Source organism: Anomaloglossus baeobatrachus, chromosome 12 (assembly GCF_048569485.1).
Source record: "Anomaloglossus baeobatrachus isolate aAnoBae1 chromosome 12, aAnoBae1.hap1, whole genome shotgun sequence".
NCBI lineage: Eukaryota > Metazoa > Chordata > Amphibia > Anura > Aromobatidae > Anomaloglossus > Anomaloglossus baeobatrachus.
The window spans coordinates 47,302,874-47,328,853 of NC_134364.1; the positions used below are offsets into that span (position 1 = coordinate 47,302,874).

At 51.4% G+C, this 25,980-nt stretch overlaps 1 protein-coding gene across 3 annotated transcripts in view; it reads right to left on the bottom strand.

Moving 5' to 3' along the window:
* The window catches only part of KIAA0586 (KIAA0586 ortholog), a 355,375-nt gene that overhangs the window by 319,235 nt on the left and 10,160 nt on the right, over positions 1-25,980 (bottom strand). For all 3 annotated transcript variants that reach the window (XM_075329931.1, XM_075329932.1, XM_075329930.1), the window contains exons 2-5: positions 9,075-9,124; positions 8,376-8,457; positions 8,143-8,212; positions 1,677-1,845 (exon numbers count right to left, since the gene is read on the bottom strand). In XM_075329931.1, the coding sequence (XP_075186046.1) occupies positions 1,677-1,845; positions 8,143-8,212; positions 8,376-8,457; positions 9,075-9,124 (371 nt within the window). The remainder of the gene's footprint in view (positions 1-1,676; positions 1,846-8,142; positions 8,213-8,375; positions 8,458-9,074; positions 9,125-25,980) is intronic.

Sequence of the window (25,980 nt, forward strand, 5' to 3'; positions counted from 1 at the left end):
CACGTGTCTCTGTGCGGCGTACCCGCGTGTGCGTGATTGCTGCACGGAGACATGTCCATTTTTCTCTGGCATCACTGATGTTCCACGGACCACGCAGTGGTGTGGTCTGTGAAACACGTGCCAGAAAAAAACGTGCTTTTAAAATAATAAACATTTTAACTCACCCGGCGTCCAGCGATGTCCTCTGCAGCCCGTTCTCCCTGCTCCTTCTGAGCCGGCTGATTACTGTCGCACATATTCATTATGCGAGACACAGCCGACCCGGAAGCAGCTCCTGCAGGGGTCACCGCCGGCCGGATGCTGCGTCGCGGGAGGATTCAGCACCACGGACAGCGGGAGCGCGCACAGGTGAGTGAATCTCTAAGGGGTGCTTCACACACAGCGAGCTCGCTGCCGAGATCGCTGCTGAGTCACGCTTTTTGTGACGCAACAGTGACCTCATTAGCGATCTCGCTGTGTGTGACAATGAGCAGCGATCTGGCCCCTGCTGCGAGATCGCTGCTCGTTACACACAGCCCTGGTTCGTTTTCTTCAAAGCCGCTCTCCCGCTGTGACACACAGATCGCTGTGTGTGACAGCGAGAGAGCGACAAATGAAGCGAGCAGAGAGCAGGAGCCGGCGTCTGACAGCTGAGGTAAGCTGTATCCAAGATAAACATCGGGTAACCAAGGTGGTTACCCGATATTTACCTTAGTTACGAGCCTCTGCAGCTCTCACGCTGCCTGTGCTGCCGGCTCCGGCTCTCTGCACATGTAGCTGCTGTACACATCGGGTTAATTAACCCGATGTGTACAGCAGCTAGGAGAGCAAGGAGCCAGCGCTAAGCAGTGTGCGCGGCTCCCTGCTCTCTGAACATGTAGCTGCATTACACATCGGGTTAATTAACCCGATGTGTACTGTAGCTATGGTAGGAGAGCAAGGAGCCAGCGCTCAGTGTGCGCGGCTCCCTGCTCCCTGCACACACAGCTGTGCGCTGGTAACTAATGTAAACATCGGGTAACCATACCCGATGTTTACCTTAGTTACCAGTCTCCGCAGCTTCCAGACGGCAGCTCCGTGCAAGCGCAGCGTCGCTTGCACGTCGCTGCTGGCTGGGGGCTGTTCACTGGTCGCTGGTGAAATCTGCCTGTTTGACAGCTCACCAGCGACCATGTAGCGATGCAGCAGCGATCCTGACCAGGTCAGATCGCTGGTCGGATCGCTGCTGCATCGCTAAGTGTGAAGGTACCCTAAGTGCAATCACGGGCCACGGAGAACGGAGCCCGGATTGCACTTAGACAACCCACGTGTGCCGTGATTTTCGGCACACGCAGGGACATGTGCGTGTTTTACACGCCAGTGAAAAACGTCTGTGTTTTTCACTGACGTGTGAAACGGGCCTGATCTCCATGGAGAAGAAAAGGATAAGCTGCTGAAATCAACACGCCGGATCCTTCCCTTTCCCAACATCATCTGTCGGGGGAGACTTCAGTGGGCCCCATACACATTAGACCATTGGCTGTGGGTTCAGACAATTTTAGCATTTTGTGCATGGAGGCTTTGGTTGTTCTCCCCCAATTTAGTGAAATAGCTAACATTTCACACTGATAAAGTCTAGGGGGAAAATAAATTCTCTTCTTGAAACTTATGAAAGGTCAGACATATGACATAGAGACAATCGCTAAAAGAGTGATCACCTTTAGCACAGGAGCAGCGACAGCGATGGCAGCAGCGGTGGCGGCAGCAATGGAGGCGGCCTGGACGTCACTGCTCTCCCGATTCTTCTCACTACTGTTTTGGACTTTTCCAGCAATGTCACCAAGCAGCTGGACGGGAACATGTTTGGTCACAAGGCCGCTCTGTGCCCTGCAGAAGCCAGAACAACGGCATTACACAATGTAGAAGGTTCATTAATGAATGGGCACTAGACCCAATAAATGAGTGGGATGATAATCTAGTAAGTGTCCAAACTTATTTATTGGCACCTTCCTATCAGGATTATCGCATTCTTCATAACATGTGTTCTGAGGCTCCAGACCCAGTTCTATTAGAAAGAGTGGTGCGTGTGGATAACTCCGCTGAGCACCCTGCTGATAAACTCCTTTTGGGACCTATGGTGTTCACCAGACGTATCTGGCGGATGCCTATAAAATCTTTTCCACTTATCTCAGCCAATTCTCCACTGATGCCATTCCTATATAGGCTTCTTTCACACATCAGTTTTTTGCAATCAGGCACAATTCGGCACTTTTCAGAAAAAAAACGCATCCATTTTTTTTTGCCGCTGGTTGCGTTTTTTCCTCATAGACTTGCATTAGCGCCGTATTGTGCCGCATGGCCTTGCGTTGCGTCTGTTTTTTGCCGGATGTGGCCTATTTAGCCAATGCGGCGGCCAGATGGAACGTTGCTTGCAGTGTTTTTTGTCTGTGGCGAAAAAACGTATTGTGCCGGATCCGACGCAATTTACAACGCAAGCCGGATGCGTTTTTTTGAACTGCACATGCTCAGTATCAAACCGGATCCGTCAAAAAACGGACGGGACGCATGTAAAAACTTATGCAATCAATCCGTTTTTTTCGCCGCATCCGTTGCATAGGTTTTTGAGCTGGATTGAGCCTGATGCAAAAAAACTGATGTGTAAAAGCAGCCGTACTCCGGCTTTCAAAGGCAGTGCTGATGACAAGGTGGCTGGTCCACGGGCACGTGCACAGCTATTTCGATATTTAGATATAATAGACCCTTGCACACAGGCAATACTACCCTTTTCAACATTGCAGGGGAGATTTGGAATCCCTGTGGAAACTTTCAATACATATTCACACATACGTCACTTGGCCATATCCACGATTAGATCAGCTACTTTCCCCAGACCCACCCCATTCGAGAGCATTTGCAAGAGGGGGGCTTCAACGAAAGGGCTGATCTCACACTTATTAATATGCTGACTTCACACATAGAGATACAACACCCATATACTGTATGACAAAATGGGAGACATTTTTGGGGAGGGTGATATCGATACCGATGTGGCAGACTATTTGGGATCGAACGGCAAAGACAAAGGAAAACCAATACAAGATTTTAATGCATTGGTATCATACTCCAGACGTGCTTAGTAAACTTTTCCCTGGCGCATCGGACCAATGTTGGAGGTACACAAGGGATAAGGGATCTCTCACTCATAGTTTTGGGGATTGTGAGGCTCTTGCCCCCTTTTGGAGAGGAGTAGAGAAATTAATCTGTGAAGTTTTAGGGTTTGAAGTTGCTCTAGACCCGTTCAATTACCTTCTCAATGTCCCACCTTTAGGGACCTCAAAAAACTCTGCTGAATTCCATATATGAAGGAGCAACCCAGCTAAGTGTTTGATAGACTCATTTTGGAAAAAAAACCTTCCCTCTACTCTTCAGGACTTGGAATTACGGATACAAGACTCAAAGCGGATGGAGTACCTTACTGCTTGTATAAGCAATCGGCTAGAAAAGTTCCAACAGATATAGACACCATGGGAACTTTATATGGACGATCGCAATTAGTTGTCAGATTAGAAGATGAGTATATTTCAGAGATACCGAATTTTTCGGACTATAAGACGCACTTTTTTCCCTCAAATGTTGGGGGAAAGTGGGGTGCATCTTATAGTCTGAATGTAGGGCTGCAGGGAATGAGGGTCATTGGCGGCACGAGCAGCCTGTAGCAGCCTGCCATGACCACGTGGACCCGCTCATTTAATATGCACGCCCATCATCTCTCAGCGCTGAAGCCGATGCTGACAGGTGAGCGGGGTGATGGGTGGGGGGTGCGCGCATATTAAACAGCCTGCCCGCATGATGACCCCTGGCAACTTCAGCCTGGAGTGATCATGTGCAGCTGTATTCACTGCCCCCCACACATGATCATCAGCGCGGGGCGCAGTGAAAGTCATCAGTATAACTCACAGGCCACAATTGCAGCACCGCGATTTCCTCCTGTCTGTGGCGGCGACGGCTGTGTGGAGACTAGCGGTGCGCACAGCGATGACGTCATCGCTCTGCGCACGTGTCCACACGCAGCCACCGCCGCCACAGACAGGAGGACATCGCGGTGCTGAAGGGATCGTGGCCGGCTCCACACTCCAGCGCTGCTGCCGGCACAGACGGAGGAGGAGCGATGCTGCAGGGAGTGAGGTAAGGTGAGTATGAATGTTTATTTCTTTTTATGTGCCACAGGATGTGGCTGCATACCAGGATAGGGGTATATAGCAGGATGGGGGTATATGAGCAGGATGGGGGTATATAGCAGGATGGGGGTATATTATGAGCAGGATGGGAGTATATGAGCAGGATGGGAGTATATTATGAGCAGGATGGGAGTATATTATGAGCAGGATGGGGGTATAGTATTAGCAGGATGGGGGTATAGTATTAGCAGGATGGGGGTATAGTATTAGCAGGATGGGGGTATATTATGAGCAGGATGGGGGTATATTATGAGCAGGATGGGGGTATATTATGAGCAGGATGGGGGTATATAGTGAGCAGGATGGGGGTATATAGTGAGCAGGATGGGGGTATATAGTGAGCAGGATGGGGGTATATTGTGAGCAGGATGGGGGTATATTATGAGCAGGATGGGGGTATATTATGAGCAGGATGGGAGTATATGAGCAGGATGGGAGTATATGAGCAGGATGGGGGTATATTATGAGCAGGATGGGGGTATATTATGAGCAGGATGGGGGTATAGTATTAGCAGGATGGGGGTATATTATGAGCAGGATGGGGGTATATAGTGAGCAGGATGGGGGTATATAGTGAGCAGGATGGGGGTATATAGTGAGCAGGATGGGGGTATATTGTGAGCAGGATGGGGGTATATTATGAGCAGGATGGGGGTATATTATGAGCAGGATGGGAGTATATGAGCAGGATGGGAGTATATGAGGAGGATGGGAGTATAAGAGCAGGATGGAGGTATATAGCAGGATGGGGCCATATGCCAGGATAGAGTATATAGCAGGATGCGGCCATATGCCAGTATATAGCAGGATGCGGCCATATGCCAGTATATAGCAGGATGCGGCCATATGCCAGTATATAGCAGGATGCGGCCATATGCCAGTATATAGCAGGATGCGGCCATATGCCAGTATATAGCAGGATGCGGCCATATGCCAGTATATAGCAGGATGCGGCCATATGCCAGTATATAGCAGGATGCGGCCATATGCCAGTATATAGCAGGATGCGGCCATATGCCAGTATATAGCAGGATGCGGCCATATGCCAGTATATAGCAGGATGCGGCCATATGCCAGTATATAGCAGGATGCGGCCATATGCCAGTATATAGCAGGATGCGTCCATATGCCAGTATATAACAGGATGCGGCCATATGCCAGTATATAGCAGGATGCGGCCATATGCCAGTATATAGCAGGATGCGGCCATATGCCAGTATGACAGTATATAGCAGGATGGGGGCTATACCAGGATGACGGACATATACTGTATATACAAGGCAGGAGGATCATTACCAGACTGGGGTACCTTAGTAGAGAATTTGGGGACATTACCCCCATAACAGTGTCAGCAGCAGATCCTCGCCCCAAAACAGTGTGTCATGACCACATTTTTTGCTTAAAATTTTATAACCCTATTTTCCTCCTCTAAAACCAGGGTGCGTCTTATGGTACGGTCTTATAGTCCGAAAAATACGGTATGTGTAGATGCCTCGCGTAGCACATATGTTGATAGACCCTTCCCACCTTTCCAGTTCCCTTCTTCCCTTGTGTCTTTATTCGGATTTAAAAACACTATATGTATATACAATCTGTTGTGATGTTTACCTAAAAATCTTGTTAATAAATAAACAGTTAAAAAAATAGAAAGAGTGGAGAGCGATTTATGATCTAGAGAGGTTATCACCAGCAGATAAATGTCCTCATGGGCCACTACCTTTAAAAAGTTATTCCCAACATTAAAACATTTTTCTCCTATCCTGTGAATAGGCGACACTTTGTGACCATTGGAGGTCCCAAACTCAAAGAACAGACCCAAAAATGCCCTATGGTAGCATCTGCCATTCTGACAAGGCATTTTAAAGGGAATCTGTCAGTAGGATCAACCCTTCTAAGACATCTGGGTCATAGAAAGTTGAATAAAGTGATACCTTTATGTGTGCAATCTGATTCCAGAAAAAGGCACTTTTTTAATATGTAAATTTGCAGTTAGGATCTATGGGCTGGACTTGTATCTCCGTGAGAATCTGCATCCAGAGCTTATTTTACATGAAAGCTGTCTTTACCAGTGTGAGACATGTAGATGAGGAGAGCAGACTGTCAGTCATTACATGTCTCACACTGGTAACGACCCCTTTCATGTAAAATAAGCTCTTGAGGCAGAGTCTCAGGGAGATGTGTCCAGCCCATAGATCCTAACAGCTCATTTAAATTAGGATTTTTATTAAAATAAGAGGTCAGAATGCAGATATCAAAGTATCATGTCATTCAGCCTTCTATAACCCGCATGCCTGTATAGACGGCTTAGAAGGGTTGGTTCTGTTGAAAGATTTGTTTTAAAGCCTCTTTCTGGGGATTGCTGAGGGTCCTAGTGCTCGGACTCCAATGATCACCTATCCCATGGATTTATGATAAACATTATTCGCAACATTAAAAGATAAGAAAAAAATTGCAACAGTCAAGTGCAAAGTCCTCTGACGTATACTCAAAAAGACTAAAACAGCCAACACAAAAACGGACATCATGGTAAAGCTCATATCTAAATGCAACCAAGACTGCGGAGAACTGTACAGTGGTTCAGTTATTAGCACTATATGGTGGCTCAGTGGTTAGCACTGTAAAGTGAGTAGCATAGTGATTCACTGTTTAGCACTATATGGTGGCTCAGTGGTTAGCACTGTACAGTAAACAGCACAGTTGTTCAGTGTTTAACACTATACGGTGGATCAGTGGTTAGCCCTGTACAGTGGGCAGCACAGTGGTTCCGTGGCTCAGTGGTTAGCACTGTACAGTGTGCAGCACAGTGATTCAGTGGTTAGCACTATACCTTGGCTCACTGGTTAGCTCTGTACAGAGGGCAGCACAGTGATTCAGTGGTTAGCACTATACAGGGGCTCAGTGATTAGAACTGTACAGTGGACCAGTGGACAGCACAGTGGTTAGCACTATACAGTGGCTCAGTGGTTAGCCCTGTACAGTGGAAAACACAGTGGTTCATTGGTTAGCACTGTACAGTGGTCAGCACAGTGGTTAGCACTATGCAGTGGCTCAGTGGTTAGCACTATGCAGTGGGCAGCAGTGGTTAGCACTATATGGTAGCTCAGTGGTTAGCACTATGCCGTGGGCAGCAGTGGTTAGCACTATGCCGTGGGCAGCAGTGGTTAGCACTATGCCGTGGGCAGCAGTGGTTAGCACTATGCCGTGGGCAGCAGTGGTTAGCACTATGCCGTGGGCAGCAGTGGTTAGCACTATGCCGTGGGCAGCAGTGGTTAGCACTATGCCGTGGGAAGCAGTGGTTAGCACTATGCCGTGGGCAGCAGTGGTTAGCACTATGCCGTGGGCAGCAGTGGTTAGCACTATGCCGTGGGCAGCAGTGGTTAGCACTATGCAGTGGGCAGCAGTGGTTAGCACTATGCAGTGGGCAGCAGTGGTTAGCACTATGCAGTGGGCAGCAGTGGTTAGCACTATGCAGTGGGCAGCAGTGGTTAGCACTATGCAGTGGGCGTCACGTTGGCTCAGTGGTTAGCACTGTAGTCCTGCAGCGCTGGGGTCCTGGGTTCAAATACCACCAAGGACACCATCTGCAAGGAGTTTATATGTTCACCTTGTGTTTCTGGGGGTTTGCTCCATTTTCTCATTCCACACTCCAAAGACAAAGTAATAGGGAATCTAGATTGTGAGCCCTAATGATGACCATGTCTGTAAAGCACTGTCAAATTAATAGTGCTATATAAGTAAACTAAATTAAAAAAATAAGTAAAGCATAATATTAAAAAACTCAGATCTCAGGGATCAATGCTGCTTAGGCGATCTAGCAGAAAGTGTGAGCTGCCTAGGGGAATATGACATAGAACATACAGAAGTAGTCCCCTGCACACTGCCTGGGCTCTGTACACACACACACACACACACACACACACACACACACACTTTATTAGTCACTTACCTTTTATTTAATGCTGCCAAAAACGTCTCTTTTTGACCAGTAGTAAAGTGTGAGATCTGCACGTCCTTACCTGCAATGCAAAGATGGGAACAATGGTTACTTAGGTGATCGCTAGATGATCAGAATTTGACTAATACTTGCAGAAAAGAATGGACACCCCGGATACCCAAAGAAACAATCCTCTCATATCACAAACTGTGCAAATCATACAGAATCCACAGTCGGTCACTTACTCTTCTGTATGCTGCCCTCTAGTGGTTTCTTCATTACTTTCTTCTCTTTTGCGGGGTCTTGAAAATGTTTTGTCACCAGAACCTTGTGAACAATAAAATGGAAAGCGTCAAAGGTGACAGGTGCCTTAAAGAAGAAAAATATTATATCATATGCAGCACTGTGCAAAAAAAAAAAAAAGCTGCAGAGTAAGATAGTGTCCCAAAATAGAAGGGCAATGTACTTTTGCCTTCAAAACTGGATCAATTCTTCTAGGTACACTTGAAGGTAATTTGTGGAGTTACAGTCAGGTGTACGAGTTACCAATTATACCAAACTGGTGACAATGATCATCATTTTCATATATAAGGTGAAACACAGTCACTAACAAACAGAAACAGCTGTGTAAGAGGTGCAAAATTGGGGTGAGGAACTGGCAAATTCTGCTACAAAAAGGTGAGGTTGTAGAAAACAGCTTCACGTCACAGGTCACCATGAACAGACTGAGCGCAGCAGCAGCAACAAGACAACAAGGTAGTTATACTGTATCAGCAAGGTCTCTCCCAGGGAAAGAATTCGGAGCAGACTAGTGAATATGCACCGAGGCTGCGTTACTGAGCTCTGCGTGAGCCGTCAGCTCATATCTATTGTCTACGAGATGGATCACTGACATAAAAAACACAGTATATTAAATGCGAAAAGAAGTGACTGCTCCGTCTTACCTTTTGTGCTGTAGAATCCGTTTTCTGGACTATGGAGCCATTAATGGTATCTAGAAATGAGAAAAAAAAAATGGATATTTAACTATTTCATGCACGACTGCAATTTTCACGTTTTTCCTTTAAGATTTTTTTTTGGGGGGGTGGGTGGGGGGGAGAACATTTGCATTTAGAAGAAGGGAATTTTGTTACTTACCGTAAATTCCTTTTCTTCTAGCTCCTATTGGGAGACCCAGACGATTGGGTGTATAGCACTGCCTCCGGAGGCCACACAAAGCATTACACTAAAAAGTGTAAGGCCCCTCCCCTTCTGGCTATACACCCCCAGTGGGATCACTGGATCACCAGTTTTAGTGCAAAAGCAAGAAGGAGGAAAGCCAATAACTGGTTTAAACAAATTCACTCCGAAGTAACATCGGAGAACTGAAAACCATTCAACATGAACAACATGTGTACCCGAAAAGAAGGGAATTTTGTTACTTACCGTAAATTCCTTTTCTCCATTTGGGAGACCCAGACGATTGGGTGTATAGCTACTGCCTCCGGAGGCCACACAAAGTATTACACTAAAAAGTGTAAGGCCCCTCCCCTTCTGCCTATACACCCCCCGTGGGATCACGGGCTGCTCAGTTTTAGTGCAAAAGCAAGAAGGAGGAAAGCCAATAACTGGTTAAACAAATTCAATCCGAAGTAACATCGGAGAACTGAAACCGTTCAACATGAACAACATGTGTACCCGAACAAACCAAAAATCCCGAAGGAAACAGGGGCGGGTGCTGGGTCTCCCAATTGGAGCTAGAAGAAAAGGAATTTACGGTAAGTAACAAAATTCCCTTCTTCTTCGGCGCTCCATTGGGAGACCCAGACGATTGGGACGTCCAAAAGCTGTCCCTGGGTGGGTAAAGAAATACCTCATGTTAGAGCTGCAAAGACAGCCCTCCCCTACGGGGAGGCAACTGCCGCCTGCAGGACTCTTCTACCTAGGCTGGCGTCCGCCGAAGCATAGGTATGCACCTGATAATGTTTGGTGAAAGTGTGCAGACTCGACCAGGTAGCTGCCTGGCACACCTGTTGAGCCGTAGCCTGGTGTCGTAATGCCCAGGACGCACCCACGGCTCTGGTAGAATGGGCCTTCAGCCCTGAAGGAACCGGAAGCCCAGCAGAACGGTAGGCTTCAAGAATTGGTTCTTTGATCCATCGAGCCAGGGTGGCCTTGGAAGCCTGCGACCCTTTGCGCTTACCAGCGACAAGGACAAAGAGTGCATCCGAACGGCGCAGGGGCGCCGTGCGAGAAATGTAGATTCTGAGTGCTCTCACCAGATCTAACAAATGTAAATCCTTCTCATAGCGATGAACTGCATGAGGACAAAAAGAAGGCAAGGAGATATCCTGATTAAGATGAAAAGAGGATACCACCTTCGGGAGAAACTCCTGAATGGGTCGCAGCACTACCTTGTCCTGGTGGAAGACCAGGAAGGGAGCCTTGGATGACAGCGCTGCTAGCTCAGACACTCTCCGAAGAGATGTGATCGCTACCAGAAAAGCCACTTTCTGTGATAGTCTAGAAAGTGAAACCTCCCTCAGAGGCTCGAAGGGCGGCTTCTGGAGGGCAACCAGTACCCTGTTCAGATCCCATGGATCTAACGGCCGCTTGTACGGGGGTACGATATGACAAACCCCCTGCAGGAACGTGCGTACCTTAGAAAGTCGTGCTAGACGCTTCTGAAAAAAGACGGATAGTGCCGAGACTTGCCCTTTAAGGGAGCCGAGCGACAAACCTTTTTCTAACCCAGATTGCAGGAAAGAAAGAAAAGTAGGCAATGCAAATGGCCAGGGAGACACTCCCTGAGCAGAGCACCAGGATAAGAATATCCTCCACGTTCTGTGGTAGATCTTAGCGGACGTGGGCTTCCTAGCCTGTCTCATGGTGGCAACGACCCCTTGGGATACTCCTGAAGACGCTAGGATCCAGGACTCAATGGCCACACAGTCAGGTTCAGGGCCGCAGAATTCCGATGGAAAAACGGCCCTTGGGACAGCAAGTCTGGTCGGTCTGGTAGTGCCCACGGTTGGCCGACCGTGAGATGCCACAGATCCGGATACCACGCCCTCCTTGGCCAGTCTGGGGCGACGAGTATGACGCGGCTGCAGTCGGATCTGATCTTGCGTAGCACCCTGGGCAAGAGTGCCAGAGGTGGAAACACATAAGGGAGCCGGAACTGCGACCAATCTTGCACTAAGGCGTCTGCCGCCAAAGCTCTGTGATCGCGAGACCGTGCCATGAAGGTTGGGACCTTGTTGTTGTGCCGGGACGCCATTAAGTCGACGTCCGGCCTTCCCCAGCGGCGACAGATTTCCTGAAACACGTCCGGGTGAAGGGACCATTCCCCTGCGTCCATGCCCTGGCGACTGAGGAAGTCTGCTTCCCAGTTTTCTACGCCGGGGATGTGAACTGCGGATATGGTGGAGGCCGTGGCTTCCACCCACATCAGAATCCGCCGGACTTCCTGGAAGGCTTGCCGACTGCGTGTCCCCCCTTGGTGGTTGATGTATGCCACCGCTGTGGAGTTGTCCGACTGAATTCGGATCTGCCTTCCTTCCAGCCACTGCTGGAAGGCTAGTAGGGCAAGATACACTGCTCTGATTTCCAGAACATTGATCTGAAGGGTGGACTCCTGCTGAGTCCACGTACCCTGAGCCCTGTGGTGGAGAAAAACTGCTCCCCACCCTGACAGACTCGCGTCTGTCGTGACCACCGCCCAGGATGGTGGTAGGAAGGATCTTCCCTGTGATAATGAGGTGGGAAGAAGCCACCACTGCAGAGAGTCCTTGGCCGTCTGGGAAAGGGAGACTTTCCTGTCCAGGGATGTTGACTTCCCGTCCCATTGGCGGAGAATGTCCCATTGAAGTGGGCGCAGATGAAACTGCGCAAACGGAACCGCCTCCATTGCCGCCACCATCTTCCCCAGGAAGTGCATGAGGCGTCTTAAGGAGTGCGACTGATTTTGAAGGAGAGCCTGCACCCCAGTCTGTAGTGACCGCTGCTTGTCCAGCGGAAGTTTCACTATCGCTGAGAGAGTATGAAACTCCATGCCAAGATACGTCAGTGATTGGGTCGGTAACAGATTTGACTTTGAGAAGTTGATGATCCACCCGAACGTCTGGAGAGTCTCCAGTGCAACGTTCAGGCTGAGTTGGCATGCCTCCTGAGAGGGTGCCTTGACAAGTAGATCGTCTAAGTAAGGGATCACAGAGTGTCCCTGAGAGTGCAAGACTGCTACCACTGCCGCCATGACCTTGGTGAACACCCGTGGGGCTGTCGCCAGACCAAATGGCAGAGCTACGAACTGAAGATGGTCGTCTCTTATCACGAAGCGTAGAAAGCGTTGGTGCTCTGTAGCAATCGGCACGTGGAGATAAGCATCTTTGATGTCTATTGATGCTAGGAAATCTCCTTGAGACATTGAGGCAATGACTGAGCGGAGGGATTCCATCCGGAACCGCCTGGCGTTCACATGCTTGTTGAGCAGTTTTAGGTCCAGAACAGGACGGAATGAGCCGTCCTTTTTTGGCACCACAAAGAGATTGGAGTAAAAACCTTGTCCTTGTTCCCGAAGAGGAACAGGGACCACCACTCCTTCTGCTCTTAGAGAATGCACCGCCTGCAGAAGGGCATCTGCTCGGTCGGGATGTGGGGAAGTTCTGAAGAACCGAGGCGGAGGACGAGAACTGAACTCTATCCTGTACCCGTGAGACAAAATGTCTGTTACCCACCGGTCTTTGACCTGTGGCTGCCAAATGTCGCAAAAGCGGGAGAGCCTGCCACCGACCGAGGATGCGGAGGGAGGCGGCCGAAAGTCATGAGGCAGCCGCTTTGGAAGCGGTACCTCCGGCTGCTTTCTTGGGGCGTGAGTGAGCCCGCCAGGAATCAGAGCTCCTTTGCTCTTTCTGAGTCCCTCTGGACGAGGCAAACTGGGGCTTGCCCGAGCCTCGAAAGGACCGAAACTTTGACTGCCACTTCCTCTGTTGAGGTTTGCTTGATCTGGGCTGGGGTAAGGAAGAGTCCTTACCTTTGGACTGTTTAATGATTTCCGCCAATTGCTCACCAAACAGTCTGTCTCCAGATAGTGGCAAGCTGGTTAAACATTTTTTAGAAGCAGAATCTGCTTTCCATTCCTTTAACCACAAGGCTCTGCGCAAAACTACAGAGTTGGCGGAAGCCATTGCGGTACGGCTCGTAGAGTCCAGTACCGCATTAATAGCGTAGGTCGCAAACGCAGACATTTGCGTAGTTAAGGACGCCACTTGCGGCACTGCTGGACGTATGAAAGAGTCCACCTGTGCCAAACCGGCTGAAATAGCTTGGAGCGCCCACACGGCCGCGAATGCTGGAGCAAACGACGCGCCAATAGCTTCATAGACAGATTTCAACCAAAGGTCCATCTGTCTGTCATTGGCATCTTTAAGTGAAGCCCCATCCTCCACTGCAACTATGGATCTAGCTGCAAGCCTGGATATTGGAGGGTCCACTTTTGGACACTGGGTCCAGCGTTTGACCACGTCAGGGGGAAAGGGATAACGTGTATCCTTAAGACGTTTGGAAAAACGCTTGTCCGGATAAGCATGGTGTTTCTGGATTGATGCTCTGAAGTCAGAGTGGTCCAGAAAGGTGCTCAATTTACGCTTGGGATACAGGAAATGGAATTTCTCCTGCTGGGCAGCTGCCTCCTCTGCTGAAGGAGCTGGGGGAGAAATATCCAACAGCCTATTGATGGCCGCTATAAGGTCATTTACCATGGCGTCACCATCTGGCGTATCCAAATTGAGTGCGGTGTCAGGGCTAGACTCCTGATCACCCACCTCTGTCTCATCATATAGAGACCCTTCTCGCTGAGACCCTGACCCGCGTGATGACGTGGAGGGTCTCTCCCAGCGAGCTCGCTTAGGCGGCCTGGGACTGTCATCGGAGTCAGAGCCCTCAGCCAGTGATGCCTGAGACCCCCGTGAAGTACGGATTAGTTCCAACTGAGGGGGACCGGGGAACATAGGGACAGTAGTGTCCATGGTCTGAGCAACTGGCCTGGACTGCAAGGTCTCCAGGATTTTTGTCATAGTCACAGACATTTTATCAGCAAAGACTGCAAATTCTGTCCCCGTCACCGGGGCAGGGTTCACAGGCGTCTCAGCCTGGGCTACCACCACCCTAGGCTCTGGCTGACGAAGTGCCACTGGAACTGAACATTGCACACAATGAGAGTCGTTGGAGCCTGCTGGTAGATTAGCCCCACATGCTGCACAAGCAGTGTATACAGCCCGTGCCTTGGCACCCTTGCGTTTTGTGGATGACATGTTGTTGTCTTCCCAGAGCAATATAGGGTATACAGCCAAGAAGCGACCGTACAGTGCAGTATATATCTAAAGATATCTGGTACAGGAAAAGAAGGGAATTTTGTTACTTACCGTAAATTCCTTTTCTTCTAGCTCTTATTGGGAGACCCAGACGATTGGGTGTATAGCACTGCCTCCGGAGGCAACACAAAGCAATTACACTAAAAAGTGTAAGGCCCCTCCCCTTCTGGCTATACACCCCCAGTGGGATCACTGGCTCACCAGTTTTAGTGCAAAAGCAAGAAGGAGGAAAGCCAATAACTGGTTTAAACAAATTCTCTCCGAGTAACATCGGAGAACTGAAAACCGTTCAACATGAACAACATGTGTACCCGCAAACAAACCAAAAATCCCGAAGGACAACAGGGCGGGTGCTGGGTCTCCCAATAAGAGCTAGAAGAAAAGGAATTTACGGTAAGTAACAAAATTCCCTTCTTCTTCAGCGCTCTATTGGGAGACCCAGACGATTGGGACGTCCAAAAGCTGTCCCTGGGTGGGTAAAGAAATACCTCATGTTAGAGCTGCAAGACAGCCCTCCCCTACGGGGAGGCAACTGCCGCCTGCAGGACTCTTCTACCTAGGCTGGCGTCCGCCGAAGCATAGGTATGCACCTGATAATGTTTGGTGAAAGTGTGCAGACTCGACCAGGTAGCTGCCTGGCACACCTGTTGAGCCGTAGCCTGGTGTCGTAATGCCCAGGATGCACCCACGGCTCTGGTAGAATGGGCCTTCAGCCCTGATGGAACCGGAAGCCCAGCAGAACGGTAGGCTTCAAGAATTGGTTCTTTGATCCATCGAGCCAGGGTGGCCTTGGAAGCCTGCGACCCTTTGCGCTTACCAGCGACAAGGACAAAGAGTGCATCCGAACGGCGCAGGGGCGCCGTGCGAGAAATGTAGATTCTGAGTGCTCTCACCAGATCTAACAAATGTAAATCCTTCTCATAGCGATGAACTGCATGAGGACAAAAAGAAGGCAAGGAGATATCCTGATTAAGATGAAAAGAGGATACCACCTTCGGGAGAAACTCCTGAATGGGTCGCAGCACTACCTTGTCCTGGTGGAAGACCAGGAAGGGAGCCTTGGATGACAGCGCTGCTAGCTCAGACACTCTCCGAAGAGATGTGATCGCTACCAGAAAAGCCACTTTCTGTGATAGTCTAGAAAGTGAAACCTCCCTCAGAGGCTCGAAGGGCGGCTTCTGGAGGGCAACCAGTACCCTGTTCAGATCCCATGGATCTAACGGCCGCTTGTACGGGGGTACGATATGACAAACCCCCTGCAGGAACGTGCGTACCTTAGAAAGTCGTGCTAGACGCTTCTGAAAAAAGACGGATAGTGCCGAGACTTGCCCTTTAAGGGAGCCGAGCGACAAACCTTTTTCTAACCCAGATTGCAGGAAAGAAAGAAAAGTAGGCAATGCAAATGGCCAGGGAGACACTCCCTGAGCAGAGCACCAGGATAAGAATATCCTCCACGTTCTGTGGTAGATCTTAGCGGACGTGGGCTTCCTAGCCTGTCTCATGGTGGCAACGACCCCTTGGGATACTCCTGAAGACGCTAGGATCCAGGACTCAATGGCCACACAGTCAGGTTCAGGGCCGCAGAATTCCGATGGAAAAACGGCCCTTGGGACAGCAAGTCTGGTCGGTCTGGTAGTGCCCACGGTTGGCCGACCGTGAGATGCCACAGATCCGGATACCACGCCCTCCTTGGCCAGTCTGGGGCGACGAGTATGACGCGGCTGCAGTCGGATCTGATCTTGCGTAGCACCCTGGGCAAGAGTGCCAGAGGTGGAAACACATAAGGGAGCCGGAACTGCGACCAATCTTGCACTAAGGCGTCTGCCGCCAAAGCTCTGTGATCGCGAGACCGTGCCATGAAGGTTGGGACCTTGTTGTTGTGCCGGGACGCCATTAAGTCGACGTCCGGCCTTCCCCAGCGGCGACAGATTTCCTGAAACACGTCCGGGTGAAGGGACCATTCCCCTGCGTCCATGCCCTGGCGACTGAGGAAGTCTGCTTCCCAGTTTTCTACGCCGGGGATGTGAACTGCGGATATGGTGGAGGCCGTGGCTTCCACCCACATCAGAATCCGCCGGACTTCCTGGAAGGCTTGCCGACTGCGTGTCCCCCCTTGGTGGTTGATGTATGCCACCGCTGTGGAGTTGTCCGACTGAATTCGGATCTGCCTTCCTTCCAGCCACTGCTGGAAGGCTAGTAGGGCAAGATACACTGCTCTGATTTCCAGAACATTGATCTGAAGGGTGGACTCCTGCTGAGTCCACGTACCCTGAGCCCTGTGGTGGAGAAAAACTGCTCCCCACCCTGACAGACTCGCGTCTGTCGTGACCACCGCCCAGGATGGTGGTAGGAAGGATCTTCCCTGTGATAATGAGGTGGGAAGAAGCCACCACTGCAGAGAGTCCTTGGCCGTCTGGGAAAGGGAGACTTTCCTGTCCAGGGATGTTGACTTCCCGTCCCATTGGCGGAGAATGTCCCATTGAAGTGGGCGCAGATGAAACTGCGCAAACGGAACCGCCTCCATTGCCGCCACCATCTTCCCCAGGAAGTGCATGAGGCGTCTTAAGGAGTGCGACTGATTTTGAAGGAGAGCCTGCACCCCAGTCTGTAGTGACCGCTGCTTGTCCAGCGGAAGTTTCACTATCGCTGAGAGAGTATGAAACTCCATGCCAAGATACGTCAGTGATTGGGTCGGTAACAGATTTGACTTTGAGAAGTTGATGATCCACCCGAACGTCTGGAGAGTCTCCAGTGCAACGTTCAGGCTGAGTTGGCATGCCTCCTGAGAGGGTGCCTTGACAAGTAGATCGTCTAAGTAAGGGATCACAGAGTGTCCCTGAGAGTGCAAGACTGCTACCACTGCCGCCATGACCTTGGTGAACACCCGTGGGGCTGTCGCCAGACCAAATGGCAGAGCTACGAACTGAAGATGGTCGTCTCTTATCACGAAGCGTAGAAAGCGTTGGTGCTCTGTAGCAATCGGCACGTGGAGATAAGCATCTTTGATGTCTATTGATGCTAGGAAATCTCCTTGAGACATTGAGGCAATGACTGAGCGGAGGGATTCCATCCGGAACCGCCTGGCGTTCACATGCTTGTTGAGCAGTTTTAGGTCCAGAACAGGACGGAATGAGCCGTCCTTTTTTGGCACCACAAAGAGATTGGAGTAAAAACCTTGTCCTTGTTCCCGAAGAGGAACAGGGACCACCACTCCTTCTGCTCTTAGAGAATGCACCGCCTGCAGAAGGGCATCTGCTCGGTCGGGATGTGGGGAAGTTCTGAAGAACCGAGGCGGAGGACGAGAACTGAACTCTATCCTGTACCCGTGAGACAAAATGTCTGTTACCCACCGGTCTTTGACCTGTGGCAGCCAAATGTCGCAAAAGCGGGAGAGCCTGCCACCGACCGAGGATGCGGAGGGAGGCGGCCGAAAGTCATGAGGCAGCCGCTTTGGAAGCGGTACCTCCGGCTGCTTTCTTGGGGCGTGAGTGAGCCCGCCAGGAATCAGAGCTCCTTTGCTCTTTCTGAGTCCCTCTGGACGAGGCAAACTGGGGCTTGCCCGAGCCTCGAAAGGACCGAAACTTTGACTGCCACTTCCTCTGTTGAGGTTTGCTTGATCTGGGCTGGGGTAAGGAAGAGTCCTTACCTTTGGACTGTTTAATGATTTCCGCCAATTGCTCACCAAACAGTCTGTCTCCAGATAGTGGCAAGCTGGTTAAACATTTTTTAGAAGCAGAATCTGCTTTCCATTCCTTTAACCACAAGGCTCTGCGCAAAACTACAGAGTTGGCGGAAGCCATTGCGGTACGGCTCGTAGAGTCCAGTACCGCATTAATAGCGTAGGTCGCAAACGCAGACATTTGCGTAGTTAAGGACGCCACTTGCGGCACTGCTGGACGTATGAAAGAGTCCACCTGTGCCAAACCGGCTGAAATAGCTTGGAGCGCCCACACGGCCGCGAATGCTGGAGCAAACGACGCGCCAATAGCTTCATAGACAGATTTCAACCAAAGGTCCATCTGTCTGTCATTGGCATCTTTAAGTGAAGCCCCATCCTCCACTGCAACTATGGATCTAGCTGCAAGCCTGGATATTGGAGGGTCCACTTTTGGACACTGGGTCCAGCGTTTGACCACGTCAGGGGGAAAGGGATAACGTGTATCCTTAAGACGTTTGGAAAAACGCTTGTCCGGATAAGCATGGTGTTTCTGGATTGATGCTCTGAAGTCAGAGTGGTCCAGAAAGGTGCTCAATTTACGCTTGGGATACAGGAAATGGAATTTCTCCTGCTGGGCAGCTGCCTCCTCTGCTGAAGGAGCTGGGGGAGAAATATCCAACAGCCTATTGATGGCCGCTATAAGGTCATTTACCATGGCGTCACCATCTGGCGTATCCAAATTGAGTGCGGTGTCAGGGCTAGACTCCTGATCACCCACCTCTGTCTCATCATATAGAGACCCTTCTCGCTGAGACCCTGACCCGCGTGATGACGTGGAGGGTCTCTCCCAGCGAGCTCGCTTAGGCGGCCTGGGACTGTCATCGGAGTCAGAGCCCTCAGCCAGTGATGCCTGAGACCCCCGTGAAGTACGGATTAGTTCCAACTGAGGGGGACCGGGGAACATAGGGACAGTAGTGTCCATGGTCTGAGCAACTGGCCTGGACTGCAAGGTCTCCAGGATTTTTGTCATAGTCACAGACATTTTATCAGCAAAGACTGCAAATTCTGTCCCCGTCACCGGGGCAGGGTTCACAGGCGTCTCAGCCTGGGCTACCACCACCCTAGGCTCTGGCTGACGAAGTGCCACTGGAACTGAACATTGCACACAATGAGAGTCGTTGGAGCCTGCTGGTAGATTAGCCCCACATGCTGCACAAGCAGTGTATACAGCCCGTGCCTTGGCACCCTTGCGTTTTGTGGATGACATGTTGTTGTCTTCCCAGAGCAATATAGGGTATACAGCCAAGAAGCGACCGTACAGTGCAGTATATATCTAAAGATATCTGGTACAGGAAAAGAAGGGAATTTTGTTACTTACCGTAAATTCCTTTTCTTCTAGCTCTTATTGGGAGACCCAGACGATTGGGTGTATAGCACTGCCTCCGGAGGCAACACAAAGCAATTACACTAAAAAGTGTAAGGCCCCTCCCCTTCTGGCTATACACCCCCAGTGGGATCACTGGCTCACCAGTTTTAGTGCAAAAGCAAGAAGGAGGAAAGCCAATAACTGGTTTAAACAAATTCTCTCCGAGTAACATCGGAGAACTGAAAACCGTTCAACATGAACAACATGTGTACCCGCAAACAAACCAAAAATCCCGAAGGACAACAGGGCGGGTGCTGGGTCTCCCAATAAGAGCTAGAAGAAAAGGAATTTACGGTAAGTAACAAAATTCCCTTCTTCTTCAGCGCTCTATTGGGAGACCCAGACGATTGGGACGTCCAAAAGCTGTCCCTGGGTGGGTAAAGAAATACCTCATGTTAGAGCTGCAAGACAGCCCTCCCCTACGGGGAGGCAACTGCCGCCTGCAGGACTCTTCTACCTAGGCTGGCGTCCGCCGAAGCATAGGTATGCACCTGATAATGTTTGGTGAAAGTGTGCAGACTCGACCAGGTAGCTGCCTGGCACACCTGTTGAGCCGTAGCCTGGTGTCGTAATGCCCAGGATGCACCCACGGCTCTGGTAGAATGGGCCTTCAGCCCTGATGGAACCGGAAGCCCAGCAGAACGGTAGGCTTCAAGAATTGGTTCTTTGATCCATCGAGCCAGGGTGGCCTTAGAAGCCTGCGACCCTTTGCGCTGACCAGCGACAAGGACAAAGAGTGCATCCGAACGGCGCAAGGGCGCCGTGCGGGAAATGTAGATTCTGAGTGCTCTCACCAGATCTAACAAATGTAAATCTTTCTCATACCGATGAACTGCATGAGGACAAAACGAAGGCAAAGAGATATCCTGATTAAGATGAAAAGAGGATACCACCTTCGGGAGAAACTCCTGAATGGGGCGCAGCACAACCTTGTCCTGGTGGAAGACCAGGAAGGGAGCCTTGGATGATAGTGCTGCCAGCTCAGACACTCTCCGAAGAGATGTGATCGCTACCAGAAAAGCCACTTTCTGTGATAGTCTAGAAAGTGAAACCTCCCTCAGAGGCTCGAAGGGCGGCTTCTGGAGGGCAACTAGTACCCTGTTCAGATCCCATGGATCTAACGGCCGCTTGTACGGGGGTACGATATGGCAAACCCCCTGTAGGAACGTGCGCACCTTAGAAAGGCGTGCCAAACGCCTCTGAAAAAAGACGGATAGCGCCGAGACCTGACCTTTAAGGGAGCTGAGCGACAAACCTTTTTCTAACCCAGATTGTAGGAAAGAAAGAAAGGTAGGCAATGCAAATGGCCAGGGAGACACTCCCTGAGCAGAGGACCAGGATAAGAATATCCTCCACGTTCTGTGGTAGATCTTAGCGGACGTGGGCTTCCTAGCCTGTCTCATGGTGGCAACGACCCCTTGGGACAATCCTGAAGACGCTAGAATCCAGGACTCAATGGCCACACAGTCAGGTTCAGGGCCGCAGAATTCCGATGGAAAAACGGCCCTTGGGACAGTAAGTCTGGTCGGTCTGGGAGTGCCCACGGTTGGCCGACCGTGAGCTGCCACAGATCCGGATACCACGCCCTCCTCGGCCAGTCTGGGGCGACAAGTATGACGCGGCTGCAATCGGATCTGATCTCGCGTAGCACTCTGGGCAAGAGTGCCAGAGGTGGAAACACATAAGGGAGCCGGAACTGCGACCAATCTTGCACTAGGGCGTCTGCCGCCAGCGCTCTTTGATCGCGAGACCGTGCCATGAAGGTTGGGACCTTGTTGTTGTGCCGTGACGCCATTAGGTCGACGTCCGGCACCCCCCAGCGGCGACAGATTTCCTGAAACACGTCTGGGTGAAGGGACCATTCCCCTGCGTCCATGCCCTGGCGACTGAGGAAGTCTGCTTCCCAGTTTTCTACGCCGGGGATGTGAACTGCGGATATGGTGGAGGCTGTGGCTTCCACCCACATCAGAATCCGCCGGACTTCCTGGAAGGCTTGCCGACTGCGTGTCCCCCCTTGGTGGTTGATGTATGCCACCGCTGTGGAGTTGTCCGACTGAATTCGGATCTGCCTTCCTTCCAGCCACTGCTGGAAGGCTAGTAGGGCAAGATACACTGCTCTGATTTCCAGAACATTGATCTGAAGGGTGGACTCCTGCCGAGTCCACGTACCCTGAGCCCTGTGGTGGAGAAAAACTGCTCCCCACCCTGACAGACTCGCGTCTGTCGTGACCACCGCCCAAGACGGTGGTAGGAAGGATCTTCCCTGTGATAATGAGGTGGGAAGAAGCCACCACTGCAGAGAGTCTTTGGCCGTCTGGGAAAGGGAGACTTTCCTGTCCAGGGATGTTGACTTCCCGTCCCATTGGCGGAGAATGTCCCATTGAAGTGGACGCAGATGAAACTGCGCAAACGGAACCGCCTCTATTGCCGCCACCATCTTCCCGAGGAAGTGCATGAGGCGTCTTAAGGAGTGCGACTGACTTTGAAGGAGAGCCTGCACCCCAGTCTGTAGAGACCGCTGCTTGTCCAGCGGAAGCTTCACTATCGCTGAGAGAGTATGAAACTCCATGCCAAGATACGGTAGTGATTGGGTCGGTGACAGATTTGACTTTGGGAAGTTGATGATCCACCCGAACGCCTGGAGAGTCTCCAGTGCAACATTCAGGCTGAGTTGGCATGCCTCTTGAGAGGGTGCCTTGACCAGTAGATCGTCCAAGTAAGGGATCACAGAGTGTCCGTGAGAGTGCAAGACTGCTACCACTGCCGCCATGATCTTGGTGAACACCCGAGGGGCTGTCGCCAGACCAAATGGCAGAGCTACGAACTGAAGATGGTCGTCTCCTATCACGAAGCGTAGAAAGCGTTGGTGCTCTGTAGCAATCGGCACGTGGAGATAAGCATCTTTGATGTCTATTGATGCTATGAAATCTCCTTGAGACATTGAGGCAATGACTGAGCGGAGGGATTCCATCCGGAACCGCCTGGCGTTCACATGCTTGTTGAGCAGTTTTAGGTCCAGAACAGGACGGAAGGAGCCGTCCTTTTTTGGAACCACAAAGAGATTGGAGTAAAATCCTCGCCCCAGTTCCTGAGGGGGGACAGGGATCATGACTCCTTCTGCTCTTAGAGAGTCCACCGCCTGCAGCAGGGCATCTGCTCGGTTGGGGTGTGGGGAGGTTCTGAAGAACCGAAGTGGAGGTCGAGAACTGAACTCGATTCTGTACCCGCGAGACAAAATGTCTGTTACCCACCGGTCCTTGACCTGTGACAGCCAAATGTCGCAAAAGCGGGAGAGCCTGCCACCGACCGAGGATGCGGAGGGAGGAGGCCGAAAGTCATGAGGTAGCCGCTTTGGAAGCGGTTCCTCCATTTGCTTTCCTGGGGCGTGAGTGAGCCCGCCAGGAATCTGAGCTCCCTTGTTCTTTCTGAGTCCTTTTGGACGAGGAGAATTGGGCCTTGCCCGAGCCTCGAAAGGACCGAAACCTCGACTGCCACTTTTTCTGTTGAGGTTTACTTGCTCTGGGCTGTGGTAAGGAAGAGTCCTTACCCTTGGACTGTTTTATGATTTCAGCCAATGGCTCACCAAACAGTCTGTCTCTAGATAATGGCAAGCTGGTTAAGCATTTTTTGGAACCAGCATCTGCTTTCCAGTCCTTTAACCACAAGGCTCTGCGCAAAACCACAGAATTGGCGGACGCCATAGCGGTACGGCTCGTAGATTCTAGGACAGCATTGATAGCATAGGTCGCAAACGCAGACATTTGCGAAGTTAGGGACGCCACCTGCGGCACTGCTGGATGTATGATAGCATCCACCTGTGCTAAACCAGCTGAAATAGCTTGGAGTGCCCACACGGCCGCGAATGCTGGAGCAAACGACGCGCCGATAGCTTCATAGACAGATTTCAACCAAAGGTCCATCTGTCTGTCGTTGGCATCTTTAAGTGAAGCGCCATCCTCTACTGCGACTATGGATCTAGCCGCAAGCTTGGAAATTGGGGGATCCACCTTTGGACACTGGGTCCAGCGTTTGGCCACCTCAGAGGGAAAAGGATAACGGGTATCCTTAGAACGTTTAGAGAAACGCTTGTCTGGATGAGCGTCGTGTTTCTGGATCGATTCTCTGAAGTCAGAGTGGTCCAAAAAAGCACTTAATTTACGCTTGGGATACAGGAAATGGAACTTCTCCTGCTGTGCCGCTGCCTCCTCTGCAGAAGGGGCTGGGGGAGAAATATCCAACAGTCTATTAATTGCCGATATAAGGTCATTAACCATGGCGTCACCATCAGGGGCATCCAGATTGAAAGGAGCCTCAGGATTAGAATCCTGATCACCGTCCTCAGTCTCATCACAGAGAGACTCTTCTCGCTGAGAACCTGAGCAGTGTGATGACGTGGAGGGTCTTTCCCAGCGAGCTCGCTTAGGCTGCCTGGGACTGTCATCTGAGTCAGAGACTTCAGCCTGTGATGCTTGAGACCCCCTTGAAGTACGGATTAGTTCCAACTGAGGGGGACCGGAGAGCATAGACATGGCAGTGTCCATGGTCTGAGTAACTGGCCTGGGCTGCAAGGTCTCCAGGATTTTTGACATAGTCACAGACATTTTATCAGCAAAAACTGCAAAGTCTGTCCCCGTCACCGGGGCAGGGTTCACAGGCGTCTCTGCCTGGGCTACCACCACATTAGGCTCTGGCTGACGAAGTGCCACTGGGACTGAACATTGCACACAATGTGAGTCTTTGGAGCCTGCCGGTAGATCAGCCCCACATGCAGTACAAACAGTGTACACAGCCTGTGCCTTGGCACCCTTGCGTTTTGCGGATGACATGTTGCTGCCTCCTCAGAGCAGTACAGGGTGTCCAGCCAAGAAGCGACCTTACAGTGCAACTATATATATATATGGTACTAAGAAAAAAGTACACTAATATAACACTGAGGCACAAGTGGGGCCAGCACTAAAGTGCAGCTTACCGCCCGCTTAGGAGCGGGTGTGTGGTCGCCGAAATCCCTTTAGTCTGGGTCTCCCAGAGCCTGCTGCCTTTCCCCAGCCAGACCGCATGTGTAATGGCTGCCGGCGTCCTTGTGGAGAGGGGGGGCGGGCCCTGGGCGTATACAGACGAAGAGCGGGAAGCCTGCTTCCCACTGTGCCTAGTGAGAGGGCTGGAGCATGTAAATAGAGCTCCAGCCCTCGGCGCTGCCAATTGAGCAGCGTCTCTCCCCTACCCTGATTGACAGGGTGGGGGCGGGAACGAAGCGGCGCTAGGCCGCAGAAGCCGGGGGCTAAAGTTAGAAGCGCCGCCGCCGTAAAAGCGCGGTCGGCGCAAAGTCCCCGGCGCACCACAAGTCGCAGCTGCGCCGCCGCTCCAGTAGCGGTCGGCGCAGTAGTTCCCAACATGTAACGTCACTCAGCAAAGCTGCAGTGACCTAACCCCAGCGCTGTTGCTGCCTCCCGCTACTGTCCCCGGCGCACTATAACGCTCAGCAAGCCTTGAGAGTGTCCGTGCCTGCCGGGGACACAGAGTACCTGAAAGTTGCAGGGCCTTGTCCCTGAACGGCACTCCCGCTCCAAATCCAGCAGGTTCTCTGGGTCTGTGGATGGAGCCCGGCCTCAGGGCTTGGAGGCCGGTAAGATCCCACTTCCACAGAGCCCTCCAGGGGATGTGGAAGGAAAACAGCATGTGGGCTCCAGCCTCTGTACCAGCAATAGGTACCTCAACCTTACAAGCACCACCGCGGGTGAGAAGGGAGCATGCTGGGGGCCCCATATGGGCCCTCTTTTCTTCCATCCGATATAGCCAGCAGCTACTGCTGACTACAAACAGTGGAGCTATGCGTGGATGTCTGACCTCCTTCGCACAAAGCAGAAAACTGGTGAGCCAGTGATCCCACTGGGGGTGTATAGCCAGAAGGGGAGGGGCCTTACACTTTTTAGTGTAATTGCTTTGTGTGGCCTCCGGAGGCAGTGCTATACACCCAATCGTCTGGGTCTCCCAATAGAGCGCTGAAGAAAGTACACCAATACACACTGTGGCACAAGAGGGGCCAGCACTAAAGTGCTGCTTACCGCCCGCTAAACGCGGGTGTGTGGTCCAGAAATCCCTAGTCTTGGGTCTCCCAGAGCCTGTGTCCGTCCTCCAGCCAGAACTGCATGCAGGAATGGCTGCCGGCGTCCTGTGGAGGGGGGGGCGGGCCCTGGGCGTGCCAGACCAAAAGCGGGAAACCTGTGTCCCACTGTGCCAAGTGAGAGGGCTGGAGCATGTAAATAAGGCTCCAGCCCTCGGCGCTGAGTAAACGTACAGCGTCTCTCCCCTTCCCTGATTGACAGGGAGGGGGCGGGAACGAAGCGGAGCTAGGCCGCAAAAGCCGGGGACTAAATTTATAAGCGCCGCCGCCGTAAAAGCGCGGTCGGCGCTAAGTC